The sequence below is a fragment of the Lipotes vexillifer genome, unplaced genomic scaffold, assembly GCF_000442215.2.
Source record: "Lipotes vexillifer unplaced genomic scaffold, Lipotes_vexillifer_v1.1 scaffold742, whole genome shotgun sequence".
NCBI classification, from domain to species: domain Eukaryota; kingdom Metazoa; phylum Chordata; class Mammalia; order Artiodactyla; family Lipotidae; genus Lipotes; species Lipotes vexillifer.
Window position 1 is genome coordinate 2,443,364 of NW_006775459.1, and position 21,083 is coordinate 2,464,446.

Here is a 21,083-nt window from a genome sequence, read left to right on the forward strand (position 1 = left end):
TAGTGTGTCATGTTGTGTCTCAAAAATAGCATTTGAATATTTTAGTTCATCTACATCACACACTTTTCTGTACTACAATTATCTCTGACACAGATAATATTCTGGGAATGTTCAGTTCACATGTAAGCAGAAATATGACAGAAGGCTAAACTGAAATAGCAACTGAATTAGTTTATCATTTAAATTATATCTTTAAATACCTTTAACCTAGGTTCATGATGGTTCGTAGTGGAAAAAATGGTGACCTTCATCTTAAACAGATTGCATATTATAAACGAATTGGTGAATATCATCCAACTACACTGCCTAGTGAGAGAAGTGGCATAAGAAGAGCAGCAAAAAAATTTGCCTTCAAAGGTAAAATTAATGCCCCCAATTTTTAGTATAGAGTTTATATAGATGTTTCTCCATATGTAATTCCTTGTGGAATCCTGAGAATTTCTGTAGTAATTGGTCGTTGCTTAACAATTACCATTTAAATTGATAATGCCATTCAGTCAAAAGCAAAATAAAAATCACATGGAAGCTAACTGAAGGCCAGTAAGCGTGAAAAGGGCATTTTAAATCATAGAAAATTATACCATGAACAAAACAAAACTTACCTAAATTAATGTCACCTGCTTTTGTCCTCAGGTGATTCCTACTCCAGTGGTACACTTGCAAGCACTCGTGTCACTCTCAATGAAGAAGTTATTTGATGCCTAATATGAAAATGCTGACAAAGTTTACTCTACTTATTTTTGTGGTTCCTCCCTCTCAGTGCCATTAAATAGTCTCAGGATCATATTTATTTTTGAACTCCTAATCCCCCTGAATGAATTAAATATTTGAAAGACAGTAGAATATTTATCTTGAAAGATTATGATAATTTTCCCCTCTTTCTCCTCCTCCTCCAAAGGGGAAGAGAAGTTTGGGATGAGATAAGCAAAGAAGTACAGTCACCAGATGACTAAATGAATGTTGGTACTATTAATGGGAATTTTGCCTGTAGGTACAGAATCAGGCTTTTCTCAAAGCAGGTCAAGAAAATTCTAAGATAATAAATAAATACCTGCTTATTTTTCCCTGTGTACACCCCTTCCAGTAACTCCCTTAAGCTTAAGAACAGGCATACCTATTACATCTTAGACTAAAGAGGACTCATTCATTCATTTATTTAATCACTTATGCAACAAATGTTTACTGAGTTCCTACTGTGTGCCAGTCACGTTTTAGGCCTTGGGAACATGTTGATGAATAAGATAGATAACTCCTGCCCTTAAGTTGCTTACTTTCTAATTCAAGTAAGGAATGTTCCACTCAGCATGTGCTTAATTAAGCACACTAATAGCTTACTGGTGTATTTTGGAGTTTGAATAGCTACTCATCCACACTGGAGAATTGGCTATTCTCTTCCTGCCCTGATTACTTCCCAGCCATAGACTCTTTCCAGGTGTCTCCAAAGGAAAACAACTGCCCTGAGGATTAACGTTTGCCCACTTTCTTGGTTTTATGAACCCTATTTCCTACCCAAATCCTGAAAAACTTAAGAGAGGTGGTTGCTTACAAAAATACAGCTATGATGAAATGCTATTTTGGAAAATTCTATTCCAGAAGTTGCTTATCTGTACATAATTTATTTGCTAATTCCTGACTTTTTTAGGAGGTGCCTGCTGCAAGTATTTTTCTAGTTTGATTACTCCCATAGAAAGATAATTTTATACTCCCATATTTATCATGTGCTTTGGTGAACAAGCTAGCCCTACTTGTGTTGATAGCTACAAAACTATAGCAGCTAGTTCTACATATCTATTAGTAAGTGTAACAGCTGAGGACCTTTCAGATTGTATGGTAGCATCATCACAAATATTCTATATTAGAGGGAAAAGGATTTAACAAAAAAAACCTCATGGTTTAAAGATAAGGCTATGATTATCTTAAAACTATATAGATATCTAAAAATTTCAATTATATCTTTTTGGTATTTTTTTATTTCAGAAAAAAAGCTGTTTTATGTCGGAAAAGACAGAAAACAAAATCGTTTGGTAATTGTTTCAGAAGAAGAAAAAAAGAAAGTCCTAAGAGAATGCCATGAAAATGACACTGGAGCCCATCATGGCATATCCAGAACCCTTACTCTAGTGGAATCCAGCTACTATTGGACTTCTGTGACCAATGATGTCAAACAGTGGGTATGGCTTATGTATTTAGAATATTTTGAATAATGTTTTTGTAGTATATATCCAAAATTCATGTTTGCTCCAGATTAACTCTAGATATCACTTCTCATTAAGTACTTTTTGTCTGGGTAGTTTTTCTGCAAAACATTTAAAGGGAGTTTTATTTCCCTTCAAAAATCTTCTTTAAAATCACTGAAATATAATTTGAACTAGAACAAAGCATTATTTAAATATTTGAAAATACTCTGTTTAGATAGATTATCTAGAACCAGATTTTCATCATTGAACTATCTTGTGTAGGCAGAATTTAAATGGGGCTGAAATTTCTTTGACCAGAAATTAATCATCACCTCTTTGATGGCAGTCATACAATCTTTTCTTGAGAGGAGAATATGTTCATTATAAGTCAGGCCCCATGTGTGTCTCCTCTTTTGTCCCTGTATTGTCTTGACATAGAAAATGTCAAATATGGCAGAAACACCAAACCAACTAATTGCAAAATCAAGTTGTGAAGATAATGAAGTTAGTCTGAGTTTTGTAACTTTATAACCCATTAGGACCTCAACTTCTTCTAATAGAAAATTCACCTAGGAGTTCTGGGATTCTTGCCGCTAGGTCAATTGATCCCTACTCTTTCTAGTGTGCTCCATATGGCAAATGATAGAAATTCCTTAGTATGTATATGAGAACCCTTTAATAATCATAATAGTGCATTAAAAAGACTGTCATTTCAGGCATAAAGAATTAACCCAACATTCAATTTAACTAAGTATCATTTGTGAGTCTGTGCAGGTATTCCAAAGACCTCAGTTTTTGTATTTGCCTTTAGAACCTGCCACACATTCCTTTACAGACATTCAATGAAATCTTTGTCACATCTTCATCATTTGAAAAATGATTTTGGGAAATAAAGTTATTTGTGATGAGAATTAGTTTAAGTTAGAAAAGCTAGAAAATAAAAATTTTGATCAAAAGTAACTATAATGCAATAAGATTGGTTTAAAAGTTTTGTTCAGGACTTGGTTTGAAAGTAGTTTCCAAAGTGTAATTCCAGAAATATGTTGAACAATGGCACCATCCATATGTTGATCAATTGATCTCATCTCACACAAATGAAAGCTCCGTGACAGCATGGGCTTTGTTTTTGTTCATTCTCTTTTTCCAGGACCTAGAGGAATTTCTGGCATCTATAAATATTGTTTGAATAAAGTTATATTTTAATGAATATTACTGCATACATGAATGAATGAACTTAGTAGAGTGATAACTTTAAAAGAAAAAATTTTTTTGCTTATAGAAATTATATACTCACAAATTGATTTAAAATTATAGCAAACATGTTTTAAGATCTATTCATTTAATAAATATTTATTGATTGTAAACCAGAATTATGTTCCATGTGAATAAAACCCCTTAAGGTGGTCATTGAATAGTAGTAGCAAGTAATATTTGCTTATATTCTGAATAGGTTTTATTTTATTATGAGAATAGTCCAAAAGTTTCTCCTTCAAAACACAAAATACCTATCAACCATTTCAAAGTTCAGATTTATAAGACTGCTTTTATTATATTGAATATATTAACATTTGTATACCTTTTCTTTATTGTATGCCTGTTTTATAGGTATATGCTTGTCAGCATTGCCAAGTGGCAAAAAATACGGTTATTCTAGCACCTAAACAGCACCTTCTCAAAGTGGAGAATCCATGGAGTATAGTTACTGTTGATCTGATGGGCCCATTTCATACAAGCAGCAGAAGTCATGTATATGCTATAATCATGACAGATTTGTTCACAAAATGGATTGTGATTTTGCCTCTTTGTGATGTTTCAGCATCAGAAATTTCTAAAGCTATTATCAATATATTTTTCTTATATGGACCTCCTCAGAAAATAATAATGGACCAAAGAGATGAGTTCATTCATCAGGTAAGACAAACTACTTAGATCTAGGAGCATATTTTACTCACCTTTCAGTGAGCAGCACAACTTATATGGTACTTAATAAGTTTAGATAAATTCCTACAGATAGAGAGGTTTAATATTGTGTAGTACAAAGGTAGTTGTACTGGAAATTAAGGATTTTAGTAGTTACTGTGCCACTAAGTAATGGTAAACCTATCTTTAGTTTTCTTCAAACTAAAATGAGGAGGTTGGACCAAAGAGTCTTTTTTTGCTTCTAGCTTAAAAATTCTGTGATTGATATGTAGAGGGAGAATTGACTAAATGGAGAAATACAGTCATGTTCGTGCATGAGAATATTCAATATTGAAAGATACCAAATTTTCCCAAATCAAAATTAATTTATATGTTAATGTATTTCTAATCAGCATTAAAAAGGAGGGACCATTTTCCCTTGCCCTGGCCTTTATCCGGATTACAGTTAACCTGAAAGAATAAGCAGATAGGAATACATACAAAAATTCTAAAAAAGGAATATAACTACTATACTTAAGGCATATTATTAAATTTTTATAATTGACAGGGTACTGGTGTAAGAAAATAACCAGACTATCTAGGTTCACAGCACCTTTGATATCTCAGTCCAAAAGAAATACCTAAAATGATACTTATCAAATAGTTAGGGCTTGTGCCATGGGGTCCCTAAGGTTATCTTCAAGTTTTATAATTCACTAGGAGGACTCAGCAGATGGTCATACTATGGCTAAGATTTATTATAACTAAAGGATACAAAGCAAAATCAGCAGACAAAAGGCTCATGGGGATAAGTCCAGGGGAAACTAGGAACAAGCTTCTAAGACATCCTCTCCCAGTGTTGTAATCACACAGGACATGCTCAATTCTCCTAGCAGAGTTATAGCAACCCATGTAAATTGTTGTCTACAACAACACTGAGGCTCACTAGAGACTCAGTGCCTAGGATTTTCACTGGGAGCTGATCACATAAGCACCAAAAATTATAGATTCTCAAAAGAAAGAAGGTGTTCAGCATAAGCCACCTTGATTGTATAAACAGTTTAGGCACTGTGAGCCACCCTTAATCAGTTAGGGAATGGTGGAAACCCGCACGAAATCCAAGGTCCTAGACACCAGCCAAGGGCCAACTTTGTAAGCAGGACTTTCACAGGATAGCAGCCTTAGTTCTACTATGTTAACTCTTTTTCTGCACAGGTCCAAACAACTTAGTATTTATATCCTAACCACTTAGCCATTTAAAAAAAATAGTAGTCATAAATTGAAAGAAATAATATTTTCATTTCATTCTTTTCATTTTCATTTCATTTTCATTTCGTTCTTAAATAACCACAGTTAGTTACTAATGGGATGTGTATACCTGTTTACCACTGCTAAGCTTTTCAAACTTTGGAATCAGTTTGGACACTGCTATCCTCGTTTCCTGTTTTGCATTGATCTTTATACAGTCATTGCTTTTTATCATAGCACCTGTCAAAAAACAGTTCTGTAAAGATACAACATCATCAAAAGGAATGTAGTCTGATCTAATGTTGAAACCATAAACTACCTTAAGCTAGTAGTTTTCAAGGTGTCCAACACGTGTTAAGGAGGCCCTTTGGCACAGAGTTTAGTAACCATGTTTAAAATGATAGAGCTGGTATCATAAATGAGTGGAGTTAGGGAAGGATTATTTAATTAATTTAATTTAATTAACAGCATAGATAACAATTTTCTAATTATTTCTATTTATTTTTATATTATGATTTTAGAATTACTGCATACCAAAATTGTTTTCAGGTAAATTAAAATTTTTGGTTTTTTTAATTGAAACAAAAAAAATACAGTTGACTTTTTTTTTTTTTTTCAATCTCTAGAGACTGAGTTAACTTTCCAAGCTTAGGGAATAGTGGCATAAATTTAAAGGGAAAAATCACCAACTTTGGCTGTTTAAAAATTAGAAATTTATATGTGGTAAAATCACCAAAACATACAGGCCAAGAAATAGGCCAACAAAAATAAAGCACATTCATTCAGGAAAGGGCTAATGCCTTTATTATAAAAGATTCAAACAAATTAAAACAATGGCAGAAACGTAATTCACAAGAGGAAATAAAAATAATAAATATGGAAAAATGTTCAAACCCAATAGTAATCAGTAATGTAAATTAAGACCATTTTTTGTTTATCTAAATCAAGAAAAATAGTAGTAATACCAAAAATACCAAATAGACTACAGTTAAAATTATATAGCCTTACATTACAGGTAGTATAGCAACTTGAAAATAACTCTTGTAAAGCAGTCTGCCAAAGGTCCAGTAAGAGCCATATATATATATATATATATATATATATATATATAATCTTCTGGTGAACGATCCTATTTCTAAGAATTCTAAGGCGATTATCCAAAGTATAGAAAAATAGCTCTTTTATGATATTATTTACCACAATGCTATATATATTAACGATAAACAGGAAATGACCTAAATATCCAAATAAAGAAAGTGTTTCAGAAAAACGTCAAGCCACATGATGAAATATTTTGTAGTCATTAAAAATGTTTACAGGGGCTTCCCTGGTGGCGCAGTGGTTGAGAGTCTGCCTGCTGATGCAGGGGACACGGGTTCGAGCCCTGGTCTGGGAAGATCCCACATGCCGCGGAGCAACTAGGCCCGTGAGCCACAACTACTGAGCCTGTGCGTCTGGAGCCTGTGCTCCGCAACAAGAGAGGCCGCGATGGTGAGAGGCCTGCGCACCGTGATGAAGAGTGGCCCCCGCTTGCCACAACTTGAGAAAGCCCTCGCACAGAAACGAAGATCCAACACAGCAAAAATAAATAAAATAAATTAATTTACTATTTAAAAAAAAAAAAAATGTTTACAAAGAAAAGGAAATAACATGGACACTGATTAAAACATGTTCAGTTAAAACTCTGGATAAAATATTTTATTACATATATTATGTATACATATTTTACACAGATAACTATGTAAAAAATAGATGTAAAGAAACTAAAATTAAAATTTATATGGTTAACCATGGAGTTTTTAAGAGTAATGAGACTATAGGTTTTTTCCCTTAACTTTTCAGTTTATATGTTATCATTATGTTGTTTTTATAACTATTGGTGATTAAAATATACATAATCATCTGTTGTTTTGTGATATAAATTACTAGTGCTTAGCAATAACTAGTTCTCCTAGCCTTCCAAACATAGACAACTGTCCTAGCCTCTTGCAGGTGGGCAAGCCCAAGTAACACATCTGGGCAAAGAAGTTGAATGGATGAATGTGTGCCCCTTTCAGCCTGAGGTATTGAAAACTTCATCCTCAATTCTTCCTTCTCCCAGTCTTATTCTGTCTCTGGAGAATTAACTGCATATTTCAGATATTACCCTAAAGGGTAGTGGATTTTCTCTCATCCAGGATTTCTGAGGCACCTAGGTGCTTTGGAGAGACACCCTGACCTACAGCTGACCTTGTCTGAGCAAGTAGTAAAATTTTTGAGTTAAACCACTGAGCCTTGAATGTGTTTTGTAACTGCCGTATAATATTGCCTACCTTGACTGACATAGCAGTGGTCTGCAAAATGGGGTGTGCAAGACAGTCTAGTTTGTAGGATGACAATATTAGAACTTTTGTTTATAATTTTTATCTAATAAATAAGAAAGAAATGAAGATTTTACTAATAATATATAGAGATTCATAATAGCATCCTGAATCAACAAAGCAGATGATTGTGTCGCACATGGTACGGGAAGGTATCTTGGGAGAAAAGTGAGAATCTGCAACATGTGGGAGTCCATAGTGGTTCCCTCACTCATTCTTTTGCTTTAGCAGCAGTAATTAAATTTATGGATATTGTCCAGTTGCCAAACTACCCTTCATAGAATAACTAGGTGGCTTAATTTTCTTGCAGTGAAACAAGATCATACGAATAATAATGCAGTCACCTTTCAACCACAGGAAAAGGATAGAGCTGACACAAGTAACTTCTAGTACTAGCTCTTTCACAGATACATTAATGATATAAAAATAAATGTGGACTAATCAGATCTGATAGGAAATTGGCCACCAAAATTCAAAATTATCAAGAAATCTATTTGAAATATTGTCTTACTTTCACCTTTATTAATGAAAAGCCTCATCCTAAATGCATATAGTACTTCAAGATACTAGGTAATGACAATATGAAACCATTATGAATCACCAGCAGTCTTTCCAGTTATGTTTAAAGTCATGTGATATATGCATTATTGGTACTACGTATAAAATAGACAACCCGTGGGAACATACTGTGTAGCACAGGGAACTCTACCTAATGCACTGTGATAACCTAAATGGGAGGGAAGTCCAATAGAGAGGGGATATCTGTATGTGTATGGCTGATTCATTTTGTTGTGCAGTGGAGGCTAACACAACATTGTAAAGCAACCATACTCCAATAAAAATTAATTTTAAAAATAAAAAAGTCATATGATAATCCAAGACTTTGAAAATTTTACTAAAAGTAACAATAAATGTTTATAAGCCTCTTTTATGAGGTTTAACGAAAAAACTAAAAATCACGTGATTAAGAAAATTTGTTCTTTTTGCTGTGATTTAAATGGCTTAAATATTATACAGCAGGCATAATCGTGACAAAATAAAATGGGTTTTTTTGTCAGCATATACTGACCTAGGAAACACTGCTAAAGTATTGAAATAAGATTTAGAACATTATACACAATGTGGGAGGTTTATTATAAAGTTGATGAAAGTACAGATGTTTCTAACATAGCTTAGAGCATTTGAGTATTTGCTAAATTGTTTCAATAAAATACACAAAGACCTTTTTATAAACCTGTGAAGAAAAGAGAATTAACATTTGTAAAGGAAAAATTATTTCTTTAATTTTAAAAATGTGTCTTATGGAAAACTAAAATTGTGACCACTAATGGAATGTCTGGTTTGATGGGGAGAAAAAAAGGCTCTTGGGGTAAGGATATCTAGGTAGCATCTCACAAATGGATTCACTGGATCAGTTCTAGGCAAGCTCTTCAAACAAGTTGAAGCCTTTTCCAAAAGTCAGTCATTTTTAAAACCATTAATTATGACCTCAGGTTGAGGCTGACCCAAATGATACCTATGTTCTGGGATTTCTTTTAGATTACTTGTGATTTAAAAGGAGGTGGCCTAACATATATACATATATATAACATATATACAATGGAATATTACTCAGCCATAAAAAGAAACAAAATTGAGTTATTTGTAGTGAGGTGGATGGACCTAGAGTCTGTCATACAGAGTGAAGTCAGAAAGAGAAAAACATACCATATGCTAACACATATATATGGAATCTAAAAAAAAAAAAAAAGGTTATGAAGAACCTAGGGACAGGACAGGAATAATGACACAGATGTAGAGAATGGACTTGAGGTCACGGGGAGGGGGAAGGGTAAGCTGGGACGAAGTGAGAGAGTGGCACGGACTAATATATACTACCAAATGTGAAATAGGTAGCTAGTGGGAAGCAGCCACATAGCACAGGGAGAACAGCTCGGGGCTTTGTGACCACCTAGAGGGGTGGGATAGGGAGGGTGGGAGGGAGATGCAAGAGGGAGGAGATATGGGGATATATGTATAGCTGATTCACTTTGTTATAAAGCAGAAACTAACACACCATTGTAAAGCAACTATTCTCCAATAAAGATGTTAAAAAAAAAAAAGACGGCCTTAATTAGTACATATATTAGGTAGGAATTGTATTCCACTGCCAGTAACAGAGAACCCTTCTCTTCCCTCCAATAGGAGTTTATTTTATACTTAGGGAAAAGAAAGCCAGACTCTCCAGAGTTGGGAGGGTAACTCTGAATGTCATTGGGAACCCATGCTTCTAGCATTCTGTTCCACCATCTTTGAGATGTGACTCTCAATCTTATGCTTACAATATGGCATGCCACAAATTCTACATTTTTGGCAGAAAGAAGGGGGAGGTTAATGGACAAAAAAAGCTAGAACTAGCTGAGTCTGCCCAACAACTTTCACTTAAATCTTTTTGGCCAGAACTGTATCACTACCCCCACTACTATATACTACTATCTGACTACCCCAACTAAAAATAATAAGAAAAAATAGTTTGAGGTATAAATAAGGTAGGAAAAATAAGTTAACAGGCTTACTCTTAGAAGTTTTCTAAACTCATTTTGACTTATTAGGCCCTGCCCATAATAAATATAACAACAAAAATAATAGTAACATAAAGAGTTATAAAGTGCTTACTACTTGCCAAGCACTGTTTTAAGTGCCTTATAAACATTCATTTAATCCTCAAGAGAGTCATGGGTAGGATTTTCCTCATTTTACAGATGAAGAAACTGAGTACACAGAGGTTTGGTGATTTGGCCAAGGTCATGTAGCTGTTAAGTGGATTATGTTAACTGTGTTTGAGAAACTGTCTACTGAATTAAAATGTTATCTGAACTCAGAGTTAGTGTTAAATTCTGTTCTTCCATTTCCTTGCTGTATGTGTGTGTCTGGCAAGGCACTTAACCTCCCAGAGCTTCAGCTTCTTATCTTTAAAATGGGGTTAATAATATCTCATAAGATTTTTGTCATGTATAATGACTGTAATGTAAAGCATCAGCACATAGTAAGGACTCAATAAATGGTAGTTACTCTTTTAAACAAAATATGTATGTTTCATAAAGACTGGCTATGGTCAAGGAAAAGGCAAGATTCAAATTCTTTTGCAACCTTTCAATCCAGGGAAAAATAAAATACAGATTTTAAAATCAGGTTTGTTTTTTATATGTTTTTCAGATCAATGCAGAACTGTGTGAATTGTTTGGTACAAAGCAAATTGTAATTTCTCATGCCTCCCAAACTATTAATCCAACTGTAAGTACACCTAGCACAATCAAAACATTTCTTTCCAAACACTGTGCTGACTACCCAAACAACTGGGATGATCACCTAGCAGCTGTTTCATTTGCCTTCAATGTTACTCACTCGGTATGTACCTTTTTATAATCTGTACTTGTGAATTATGACTATTTCTTGGCTACATAAATGTTTTATTACAAATTGTTGTTTATTTTTCTTAATAGGAACCTACTAAAAATACACCGTATTTTCACATGTTTAATAGAAATCTTTACATGCCTGAGACTTCAGATATTCTTCGTGAAGTGGATGGTAATAATACAAGTATGTTTGCCAGAATTCTAGGTGCAATTAAAGAAGCTGATAAAATAATGGAGAATAAGACAACTTCACCGGGCCAGGTGATTCTATCTAATAGAAAAAAACTCTATAATCTAAAAATCTGTACAGTGATTTTTTTTTAATTTCAGCATACACTCACATACATATGATATACCCTAAAACCAAATTTCTTCCATTGAATTCTGCATGTTTTGATTAAACAGTATGTTTATTAGCTATGAAATTCTGAGAGACATTAATAGGAAAACTATGTGTTTTGGAATCAAGGTAGAGCTGAATTCAAATCCCTGGTTTTGCTTTCTAGTTGTTTAACTTGGGCATATTACTTTATCTCATATTACTTTATTTTCCTTATAAAGTTGAGGTAATAATACTGACTTTGAAATATTGTTTTAAAAAATTAAGTGGGATTCTTGCCTAGCTTTCAGTAGCATCTCAATAAGTAATCTTTTTATTATAATATTATCTGTATATACCTTCAAGAAACTCTAGCTCTTTCATCCCTTTGTTCTTTTTTTTGTTTTTACACTTGCAGATGGAGAACAACAGTTGTGATGAACTAAATAAAAGCAAAATCATTGTTAAAAAGAAACCAAAGCAATTAAATCCATTTCATCTAAAAGTGGGTCATGAAGTTTTAAGACAAAGGAAAAACTGGTGGAAGGATGGTCGTTTCCAATCTGAATGGGTTGGTCCTTGTGTCATAGACTATATTACAGAAAACGGATGTGCTGTTCTGAGAGACAACACTGGGACAAGACTTAAAAGACCCATCAAAATGTCCCACCTCAAGCCCTATGTAAGAGAATCCAGTGAACAAGGTAAATATCTGTCACTTCTCTACATTTTTACTTTTTTTGAATGGAGAAGTTAAAAATATAAGAAATCTCCCCCCCGCCCCGCACCCCTTCTTTGGTTAGTTTTTCTTTTCCCTTCTCATTTTTATAAAATTTTGTACAGTACTGGAGCCCAGGTAGTCTTTTTTATAAGCATGTGTCTTCTGGAACTGTCAGGTTTGTAAGAGATTTTATCTTGATTTCTAGTGTACTTTTCACACACTTTCCCACAGTTCATTTGGGAGACACTGAACGTGTTTCACAGAAGGAAGAATTATATCTTCATTATTTTCACTTTCAGCATATTTTGTCACTTTTAGCATGAAATGATAGTAACTAAGATAAATAATACCAAAAACAAACATACTGTCTAGAATTCTGTTGTGAGATGAATATATTAGGGGACATTTTAAAATGTGATTAATTTTTAATGTTGCATCTTAGTCACAGTCATGGTGGATGCAGGGGAGGGTGAGAGTGGGAGATACTCAGAATGCTATAAAGTGCCATTATAAGAAGAGATAAATAGCACACTGGACAAGGTAATACTTGCCTCAAAATGTGATTACAAATAGTCAAGATATCCTGATCTTCTCTAACCCTTTGTTTCATAGACTGGAGCTAAATGACATGGCTTTCAGATTAAATCCCACTTTATGTCCTATTTTATGTGCTCCCTAGAGTTTCTTTGGAGTGGATAACTTTGAGGGAGTGAATTGGTACCTTAGCTAGTTAATTTTGTTTTTTCTATAAAGAAAGATAAAGCATCAATATTATTTGAATCTGAGTAGCAGTTAAGGAAGATACAATTTAGTACATTTTTAAACAATATAAACAACTGAGTTATTTAACAGGCTTAAGTAAATAATAATTACAAAAATGATGATAATAGATAATCCTCTTTCTTAGGATATGAAGCCCTTGGGGCTGCTTTGTAATAGCTCAACTCTGTTTCTGATCTGGGTCACAACTCTCATGTTAAAAGCTCTGAGTACCTTCCTTTCTGCTTATGGCAGAACCAGTTGCTCTAGTAGTAAACTTAGCTTGGATTTTTCCAATTCAGAAAGCTCACAGTAGTACCTTCATTCTCGTTGTTAGAAGATAAGCACTTTTATTCCTTGTGCCTCCTCTTAGTTCTAAGCTGCCCTTTATGATTTCTCCCTTCTGCAAGTTAAGTAGGAACAAAAGATTATACAGGTGCATGTTGTCCTTTCTTCTTCTTTTGATTTTCCCCTTAATCTTCGGCATTCAGGACTTGCTCCCTTCTAATGTGTTAACCTTCCTTAATTAATACAAAATTTCTGCTTAAAATGTTGCTGTATCAGGGTCTGTTTCAACATTTTGCAATTTGCTCTTGCCGAAGAATTTCTTAAGGAGACCTAACATTTTGCTACTGCTGAATATTTCAGAATCCAATTGAATAGAACAGTTTCTAAACAGAGGCAGTACAATTATTGCCTCGTGCTTGAATTCTCTGCAGATTATTCTTCCAGTAATACAAAGGAAATTGCAGTATTAGTACTAGTGTATACATATAAGGAACCTGAGATTGATGGGTAAAATTGTTTTTTCTTATTAATCAAAGGAAGTACTAATCTAGCTATCCTAGATCTGGTTCTTGTTTACTCTTTGGTCCGTTTTTGTCTGTTTTTCTTATTTGTAGAAAATTCAAAATAAATGTGATTTCTATCACATATTTTCCTGAAAATCTTCACCTCAAAAGCTGATTTTAAAGAGTCTTTGAACTGAATTTAAACCAAACAAAATGTCTTTGAATAGTCATCCCATTCTTTTGACATAAATTTGAACAAGGTATAACCAAAAGAACTATGAATTTCTCTGCATTGTTGCTCTTACCAGCATTGAGATTTCATAGCTGTATTAAAGTTCACTGTACAAAGCAGATATGCTTCTGTTGCAAACTTATCCATTCTTATCTAGAACATAATGTTGAGGGAGCACATTCAGTACTAGGTTGACATTGCTATTTTAAGCAGGCCTATTTGCCTTTTTGTCTAGTTCAGTGCCAGGCACCTTTTCAAGACTAAGTATTTTAACAAGAAATTTTTGACATACCATAGTGTCTCTTCATAATCGCAATGCTTCCCTTTGAAAGGAAAAATGTTATTGACCCATTATTCTGTCTGACATAGATTTTGAGTAGTTTTGTTTTGAGTGGGAATTATTGTGATCAGTTTGTGTCTGCCTCCCCTAAAGGCTTTGGTCTGATTGCCCTTCACAGTTTGTGAAATGGTTTTTATTCTTTTATAAGTTTCCTATTGCTGCCATAACAATTTACCACAAATTTAGTGGCTTAGAACAACACAAGTTTATTATCTTACAGTTCTGTACTTAGAAATCCAATGTAGGTCTCATTGTGCTAAAATTGAGGCATTGGCAGGGCTGTGTTCCTTCCTGGAGGCTCAAGAAGATGGTGTTTCTGTGCATTTTCCACCTTCTAGAGGCTGTTCCCATTGCTTGGCTGTGGTCCTCTTCCTCTATCTTAAAAGCCAGCAGTGGGGCTAGAGTTATTCTCACATTACATCACTCCATCCTCCTATTCTTCCTTCCCCTTCCACGTTTAAGGACTCTTATCCTTGGGCCCATCCTGATAATCCAGGATAATCTCCCTGTTTCAAGGTTGGTTAGCAACCATAATTCTGTCACTACCCTAATTCTCCTTTGCCATGTAAGGTAACGTAATCACAAGTTTCATGAATTAGTACATGGCTATCTTTAGGGGTCCATTATTCTGCCTACCACAATTATGGTCTACATTCACAAAACAAAATAAAGCTTAGTCCCTATATTAGTATCAAGCCCATGAGCTTGACTTTATTATTAATACACAGTCATCAGTTGGTATCCACAGGGGATCAGTTCCAGGAGCCCTGTGGATACCAAAATCCGCTCATGCTCAGGCCCCTTACATAAAATGGCATAGTACAGTACCCCCAACCTTTATCCCCTACCCCACCTGCACATCCATGGATCCGAACCCTGGGATATGGAGAGCCAGCTGTAGTTTTAGCAAAGCACCTCCCTTTGGCCTCTAATTATGTAATCTCAAAGTTAAAAGTCATTCAGTTCTCTGTGTTAGTGTAGGTTATCTATTATGACAGTTATGTGGTATGTATCAAATTGTAGTTATTTGTTATTTTATCATAAGAAAAGATGTATGGCAACACATTTGTAATAGTTTTAGGATATCAGGCCATGTATAGGATTAGTCAAAGACACCTCACTTCACAATAAGAAAATTAATTATTCTGAAACCTTGTACTTTTCTTTCTATTTGAAAAAATAAATTAATCCAATCACTCAGACTTTTCTGAGGCTTTGGTTTTAACTTATTTTTCTCCCTAGGGAAATTTTAATACTCTTAATCTCATTTTTTTTCTCCTTAAAACTAAATAAGAAAAAGTATGTCAAAACTGCTGATAACACCTTCCTGAAATGTCTTGAAAATACCTCTGCTTCTAAGAAACTAAAGTATTCAGTCCAGTCAAAACTGAAATAATGCTTTCATCAAACATGTCATAATAGTAAACTAAATAAATAGAATGAGAAAATTAAAATAATTAAATTCTATCGTGTAATGTGACTGAGTAGAAAAGTCCTTTAATATGGTTTTGTTTGTTTATTTCTCTGTCTTTTTATCTTGGGTGCAAAAACTTACCTTGTTCTTTTCTATATCCCTAACTCAGGATTGTTCTAGATCAGTACTGTCCAATGGATATGTAATGCAAAAACTATGTAATATATAATTTAAAATTTTCTAATAGCCATGTTTAAAAAGTAGGTGAAAAAAATTTTAATGATATATTTTATAGTTACCCAGTATATCTAAGATAGCATTATTTCAACATGTATGTAAGGCCTCAAAAGTCTCTTTCTGGTAAGTCTTTGGTAATCTTTTTCGAAGTTAAAGAGCATTTCTCTTGGGTCCACTAGATTTAGAACATAGTAGGAATTGAAACATATTTGACCTTTATGAATGAATGAGAATTTTGTTTTTTCCTACACAAAGAAGGCTTGAAATCTCCAGAGTAGTTTTCCATTGCATATAGAGTGATTTGTGTAGAATTTGCTGAGTATAATCTTTATTCTCTACAGTTTGATCACAGTAAGTTACTTTAAAGTTTATTTAAAAGGAAGTGTGTGTGTGTATGTGTATTCAGATATATATTGGTTACTTTCATATAGAAGCTGTCCTCTTACAAACAGGTGAGGTTGGTAAAGTCCATTTGTTTCTAAGTCTACTGTAATTAGGAGGTGCTTACGCTCAAGGTCTTTGAATACATTTGCAGGAAATCAAAGTGATAACTTCTAAGAGGTTTACATCTATCCATAGTTTCCCTGTTGATACTGGACATATTTTACTACAATAGACCTGCTTTCTATATGGAAAAAAAATTTTGAGACAGAAAACTTCCTTCATCAAAGATCTCTGCAAAGATCCAATTTGGAAATACTTTAAATGCTATATTGTAGCTGCTGTCACTAATACATTGCAGCAGTGTACCCTGAACTTATGAAATTCTTCATGGCTTATTAGAAAAATTTCATCAGCAACATTTTTACCATACCTAACCTTTTTAAGTTCTCTTTTAAATTGCAACCTATCTTTCTCTAGTATTAACAAGCTAATAGCAAACTTTGATGTTGAAGCTCTAGCAACACATTCTAAAAGTGTTTCAATTTCACTGATCATTTTTTCTTCTTTCCTGCTACTCTTGGGCATAGCACTTCTCATGGGTTGCATGATTTTTTTATCTTTCAGACTTGTTCTCTTGTTCAGCATTTCATCCCCTACTAACATACAAAAATCGTTTTCTTATCACCTTCAATTACCCATACTTTTATTTCCATTATAAGTATGTGTATCTTCTTAACAGCATTTTCAATCTAATTACTACTTTTGCATTAATAAGAATTGGTGGGGTTAAACTTAGAAAGCCTCTCAAAACTAAAATACCAACTACACTTTGCCTAATGAAGAAGTAAATGGGCAAAACTAAATGTCCATACAAGCCCAAGTCTACTTATGCCATCTGTTGGGAGAGAGCATAGCTTTGTTTGATCTTTTTTTTTTAATATTCTTTTAAGTTTATTTATTTATTTATTTATTTTGGCTGCGTTGGGTCTTCATTGCTGTGTGAGGGCTTTCTTTTAGTTGCAGCGAGTGGGGGCTACTCTGTTGCAGTGCACGGGCTTCTCATTGCGGTGGCTTCTCTTGTGGAGCACAGGCTCTAGGCGCGCATAGTTGTGGTTCACAGGCTCTAGAGTGCAGGCTCAGTAGTTATGGCACACGGGCTTAGTTGCTCTGCGGCATGTGGGCTGTTCCCGGACCAGGGCTCGAACCCATGTCCCCTGCATTGGCAGGCGATTCTTAACCACTGTGCCACCAGGGAAGTCCTGTTTGATCTTTTGATGTTTGTAAATTTAAAATTCATAAATGTGTAACTTATAGGGTTGGAATAGATTCAGTTAGCTTTTCACATATTAGTATGAGGATGGGTAGGGTGGAATCATGTTCTGCGATATATTAGCAAATTTATCTGCTCTGAGAAACTTTCATTGATCTCTAATCTAAATGGATAATTAATGTTCCTTTTGCTATTTATTGAACTTAAAATTTGAGGATTCTTTAAGGTATGAAAATCTTTAAGAGAATCTGTTAATGTTTTGGGAGAAAATCCAGAAAGAGAAGGCAGGGGTCCAGGAAGTTAATCAGCGGCGGTGGAATAGTTCTTTGTTGTAATGAATTAAAATATTATGTAGGGAGAATTTCTTTTATATGATTAACCTTTATTTATAAAGATGATGCTGCTTTGCCATGTGTTTTTCATTTATAGCATTTTTTTCCTGATAGTGATGATAAATTTGCTCAAAATAGAATGAAATGCTGACAAGGAAGATTCCTCATCGCATTTTAGTATGGATTTAGCTACACCTTAAAAGGTCATGAGCATTTTCATATTAAATTAGACTTAAGTAAGCTAAGCTTTTTAATCTAATTCATTGTAGCCTGCCTACTTTCACATTCCTATTATATAAGCCTGATTCTAGGAACTTAATCTTCATTTTAGTTTATCATTTCATATTGTGACAATTTAATATTATTGCCCTAATGTGGATTCTATAAAGACCAGAGAATTATCTAAAGTTGTAAATGTAAGGATTTAACAATTCCATTTGTTAAAACATCTTTTGAGACCCCGTTAATTTACCCAGAAATGCTTTGCAGAAGTATATTAAGAATATCATCAACATCAAAAATATAGTTTTATAACTTTTGTTTTTAATCTATACCATGATTCTCAGCCCCTCACCCACACCTACCACCCCCTCCACCCACACCTACCAAACACAGGTCAAGAGAATACTCTGTAATGGCCAAATGGGAAAAGAATCCAAAAAAGAGTGGATATATGTGTATGTATAACAGATTCACTTTGCTGTACACCTGAAACTAACACAACATTGTAAATCAACTATACCCCAATAAAATTTTTTTTTAATTCTATAAAAAAAAAAAATCCCTTTATATTATTCCTATTTTTTTTAATTGGAAAAAAAAAGTTTGGCTCTTTTAAAATCCTTGATCTTTCCTGAATTCTGTATGTATGCACTGTCAAATTCATATATCAATTTATTCATTCTTTGACATATTTATTTAGGAGATACGAGAACCCACCAGAAATTAATCTTGATAGTTAATTTATATTACTTGGGATTTTGTTCCTTATTTAACATTATTTAATTTTAAAGTGATTTAATTATAATTCTAAAAGGCAAACTTATGTTTCTTCTTTCAGACAGTCTTTATCTCTTACAAGGTTCAGTTGTGGCAGACCATGACTATATTGGAATGCCTGAAATTTCAGTTGGCGCATACCAAGCAAATATTCTGGTAGAAGATGCAACTATTGGAGTAGTCGACAATGAATTACTGACATCAAGCAAGGATCGTGAACTGTTAGAATATAGAAATGCCAAAATCTCTCCCTTGATAGAAGATCATAGTACTCTTGAAAAGCAGACTTTTAGTCTCTTGGACTCTTCAAACCAAGTCCTTGAGTACTTAAGTTAGTGAACACCAAAATTCATTTAAAGTGCTTGTTTAGAAAGTATATCTCCTTGAATCTTGTTATCTTTTCCATTCAAAAAGGTTACTTAGAAAAAGTATCTTGACAAACTCTTAATGACTAAATCCTGAAGATTTATTTTATAACTATTTATTTATCTAAAGTTGTGCCTCATTTGAATGTCAGTGCATATATATATATATAGATATATAGATATATAGATATAAAGGCAAAGGAAGTATATTACATAGATGTCATTTTTTCTTCTAAAAAGAGAACAGGCAAAGCATGCTTGCTTCTTAGGAAGTAAACTAAATTCTAGCTCAAAACTCTCAAAACTTTGTTTGATATTGGTACCATGTTTTCAGTTTTAATTTTTTTCTAATATTCCCCCCTTTTAAAAAATAAGTTTGAACTACCTAGAATTGCATTAATAAATATTTATTAAATGTGATAAATGAAACCTCTTTCTGTGTCATTGGAACTTCTAAAAACAATATTGTAGGAAAAAATTTAGAGTTGTTTAATGGGCCCCTACAGTGTATTGGTAAGTTCACCTTGTTAGACAGGCTCAGGATTAGGATCTGAAACTATATATTGGTTTGAAAACATTTGTGCATTTCAATAGTATATATTAAAGTCAGAAGCATCCATTCATAAGATTTTTTTCTGCAGTCTTAAGTAAATAATAATTATAAAATAACTGATATCAAAGATTTTAAACTATAATTTCTATGATAGTTATAACTGTTCAACAAATATTTGTTATAAAGCACTTTGAAGAATACTGTGGGAAAAATAAATGCTGTGTGTGCCTTGTCCCCAAGAGAGACATACAGTCCAGTAGGGAATATAGATCATATAAGCCATGTACAACAGTAGTTACAAGTTATGTGCTAAGTTCCATAAGAAAAGTGCAAATAATATATTTAGGGGGAAGAAAAGAAAGAGTTTATTTCTGGGTAGGAAACTTAGGCTATTAATGGAAGAAGGATCTTTTTTTTTTTTTTTTTTTTTTTTCTTGCGTTATGCGGGCCTCTCACTGTTGTGGCCTCTCCCATTTGCGGAGCACAGGCTCCGGACGCGCAGGCTCAGCGGCCATGGCTCACGGGCCCAGCCGCTCCGCTGCATGTGGGATCTTCCCGAAACGGGGCACGAACCCGCGTCTCCTGCAACGGCAGGCGGACTCTCAAGCACTGCGCCACCAGGGAAGCCCCAAGAAGGATCTTTTGAGCTTGACCCTGAAGAATGAATAGGATTTGGTGAGAGGGTCCAAAAAATTAGAGGAAAAGAAATGCACAGAGACAGAAAGTATTGTAATGATTTACAGAAAGGCAGGGCTTTTCGTTGTCTACATTACCTCCAGTGTAAGGTGAAATGGTAAGGTATGGGGAGATAAAGCTGAAGGGGAAGTAGGAAACCTTATGGAGGGCTTTGAATACTGTTAGGGGTTGAATTGTGTCCCCCTCCCTCCAGATTCACATGTTGAAGTTCTAAACCCTAGTACCTTAGAATGTGACCTTATTTGGAAACAAGGTTATTGCAGATATTGATTAGTTAAGATGAGGTCATGTTGAAGTAGAGTGGGGACTAATCCAGTATGACTGATATCCTTACAAGAGGGGGAAATTTGGTCATAGAGTCAGGGAGAATGCCATGTGACGATGAAGGCAGAGATCAGGGTAATTCATCCACAAGCCAAGGAATGCCAGAGATTATCAGAAAACCACCAGAAACTAAAGGAGAGGCATGGAATAGACTCTTCCTCAGAGCCCAGAGAAGGAAGCAGCCCTGTCAACACCTTCATTTCAGCTTTGTAGCCTCCAGAACTGTGAGACAGTATCTTTTGTTTAAGTCACCAGGTTTGTGGCA

The 21,083-nt window shown here is 34.2% G+C and overlaps 1 protein-coding gene across 2 annotated transcripts; it reads left to right on the plus strand.

Annotated features, from left to right (window-relative positions):
- The first annotated feature begins 211 nt into the window (after window positions 1-211).
- GIN1 (gypsy retrotransposon integrase 1) lies at window positions 212-19,664 on the plus strand. Of its 2 annotated transcripts, none has more exons than XM_007449907.1 (7): window positions 212-357; window positions 2,044-2,171; window positions 3,783-4,088; window positions 10,880-11,071; window positions 11,167-11,343; window positions 11,820-12,105; window positions 18,942-19,664. In XM_007449907.1, exons 1-7 carry the CDS (start codon window positions 216-218, stop codon window positions 19,214-19,216), a joined length of 1,506 nt encoding a protein of 501 aa, XP_007449969.1. In that variant the 5' UTR covers window positions 212-215; the 3' UTR covers window positions 19,217-19,664. The 2 variants fall into 2 exon arrangements, with proteins under 2 accessions (XP_007449969.1, XP_007449968.1); XM_007449906.1 differs by having other exon boundaries at window positions 216-357; window positions 1,978-2,171; window positions 18,942-19,216.
- The last annotated feature ends 1,419 nt before the right edge of the window (window positions 19,665-21,083 follow it).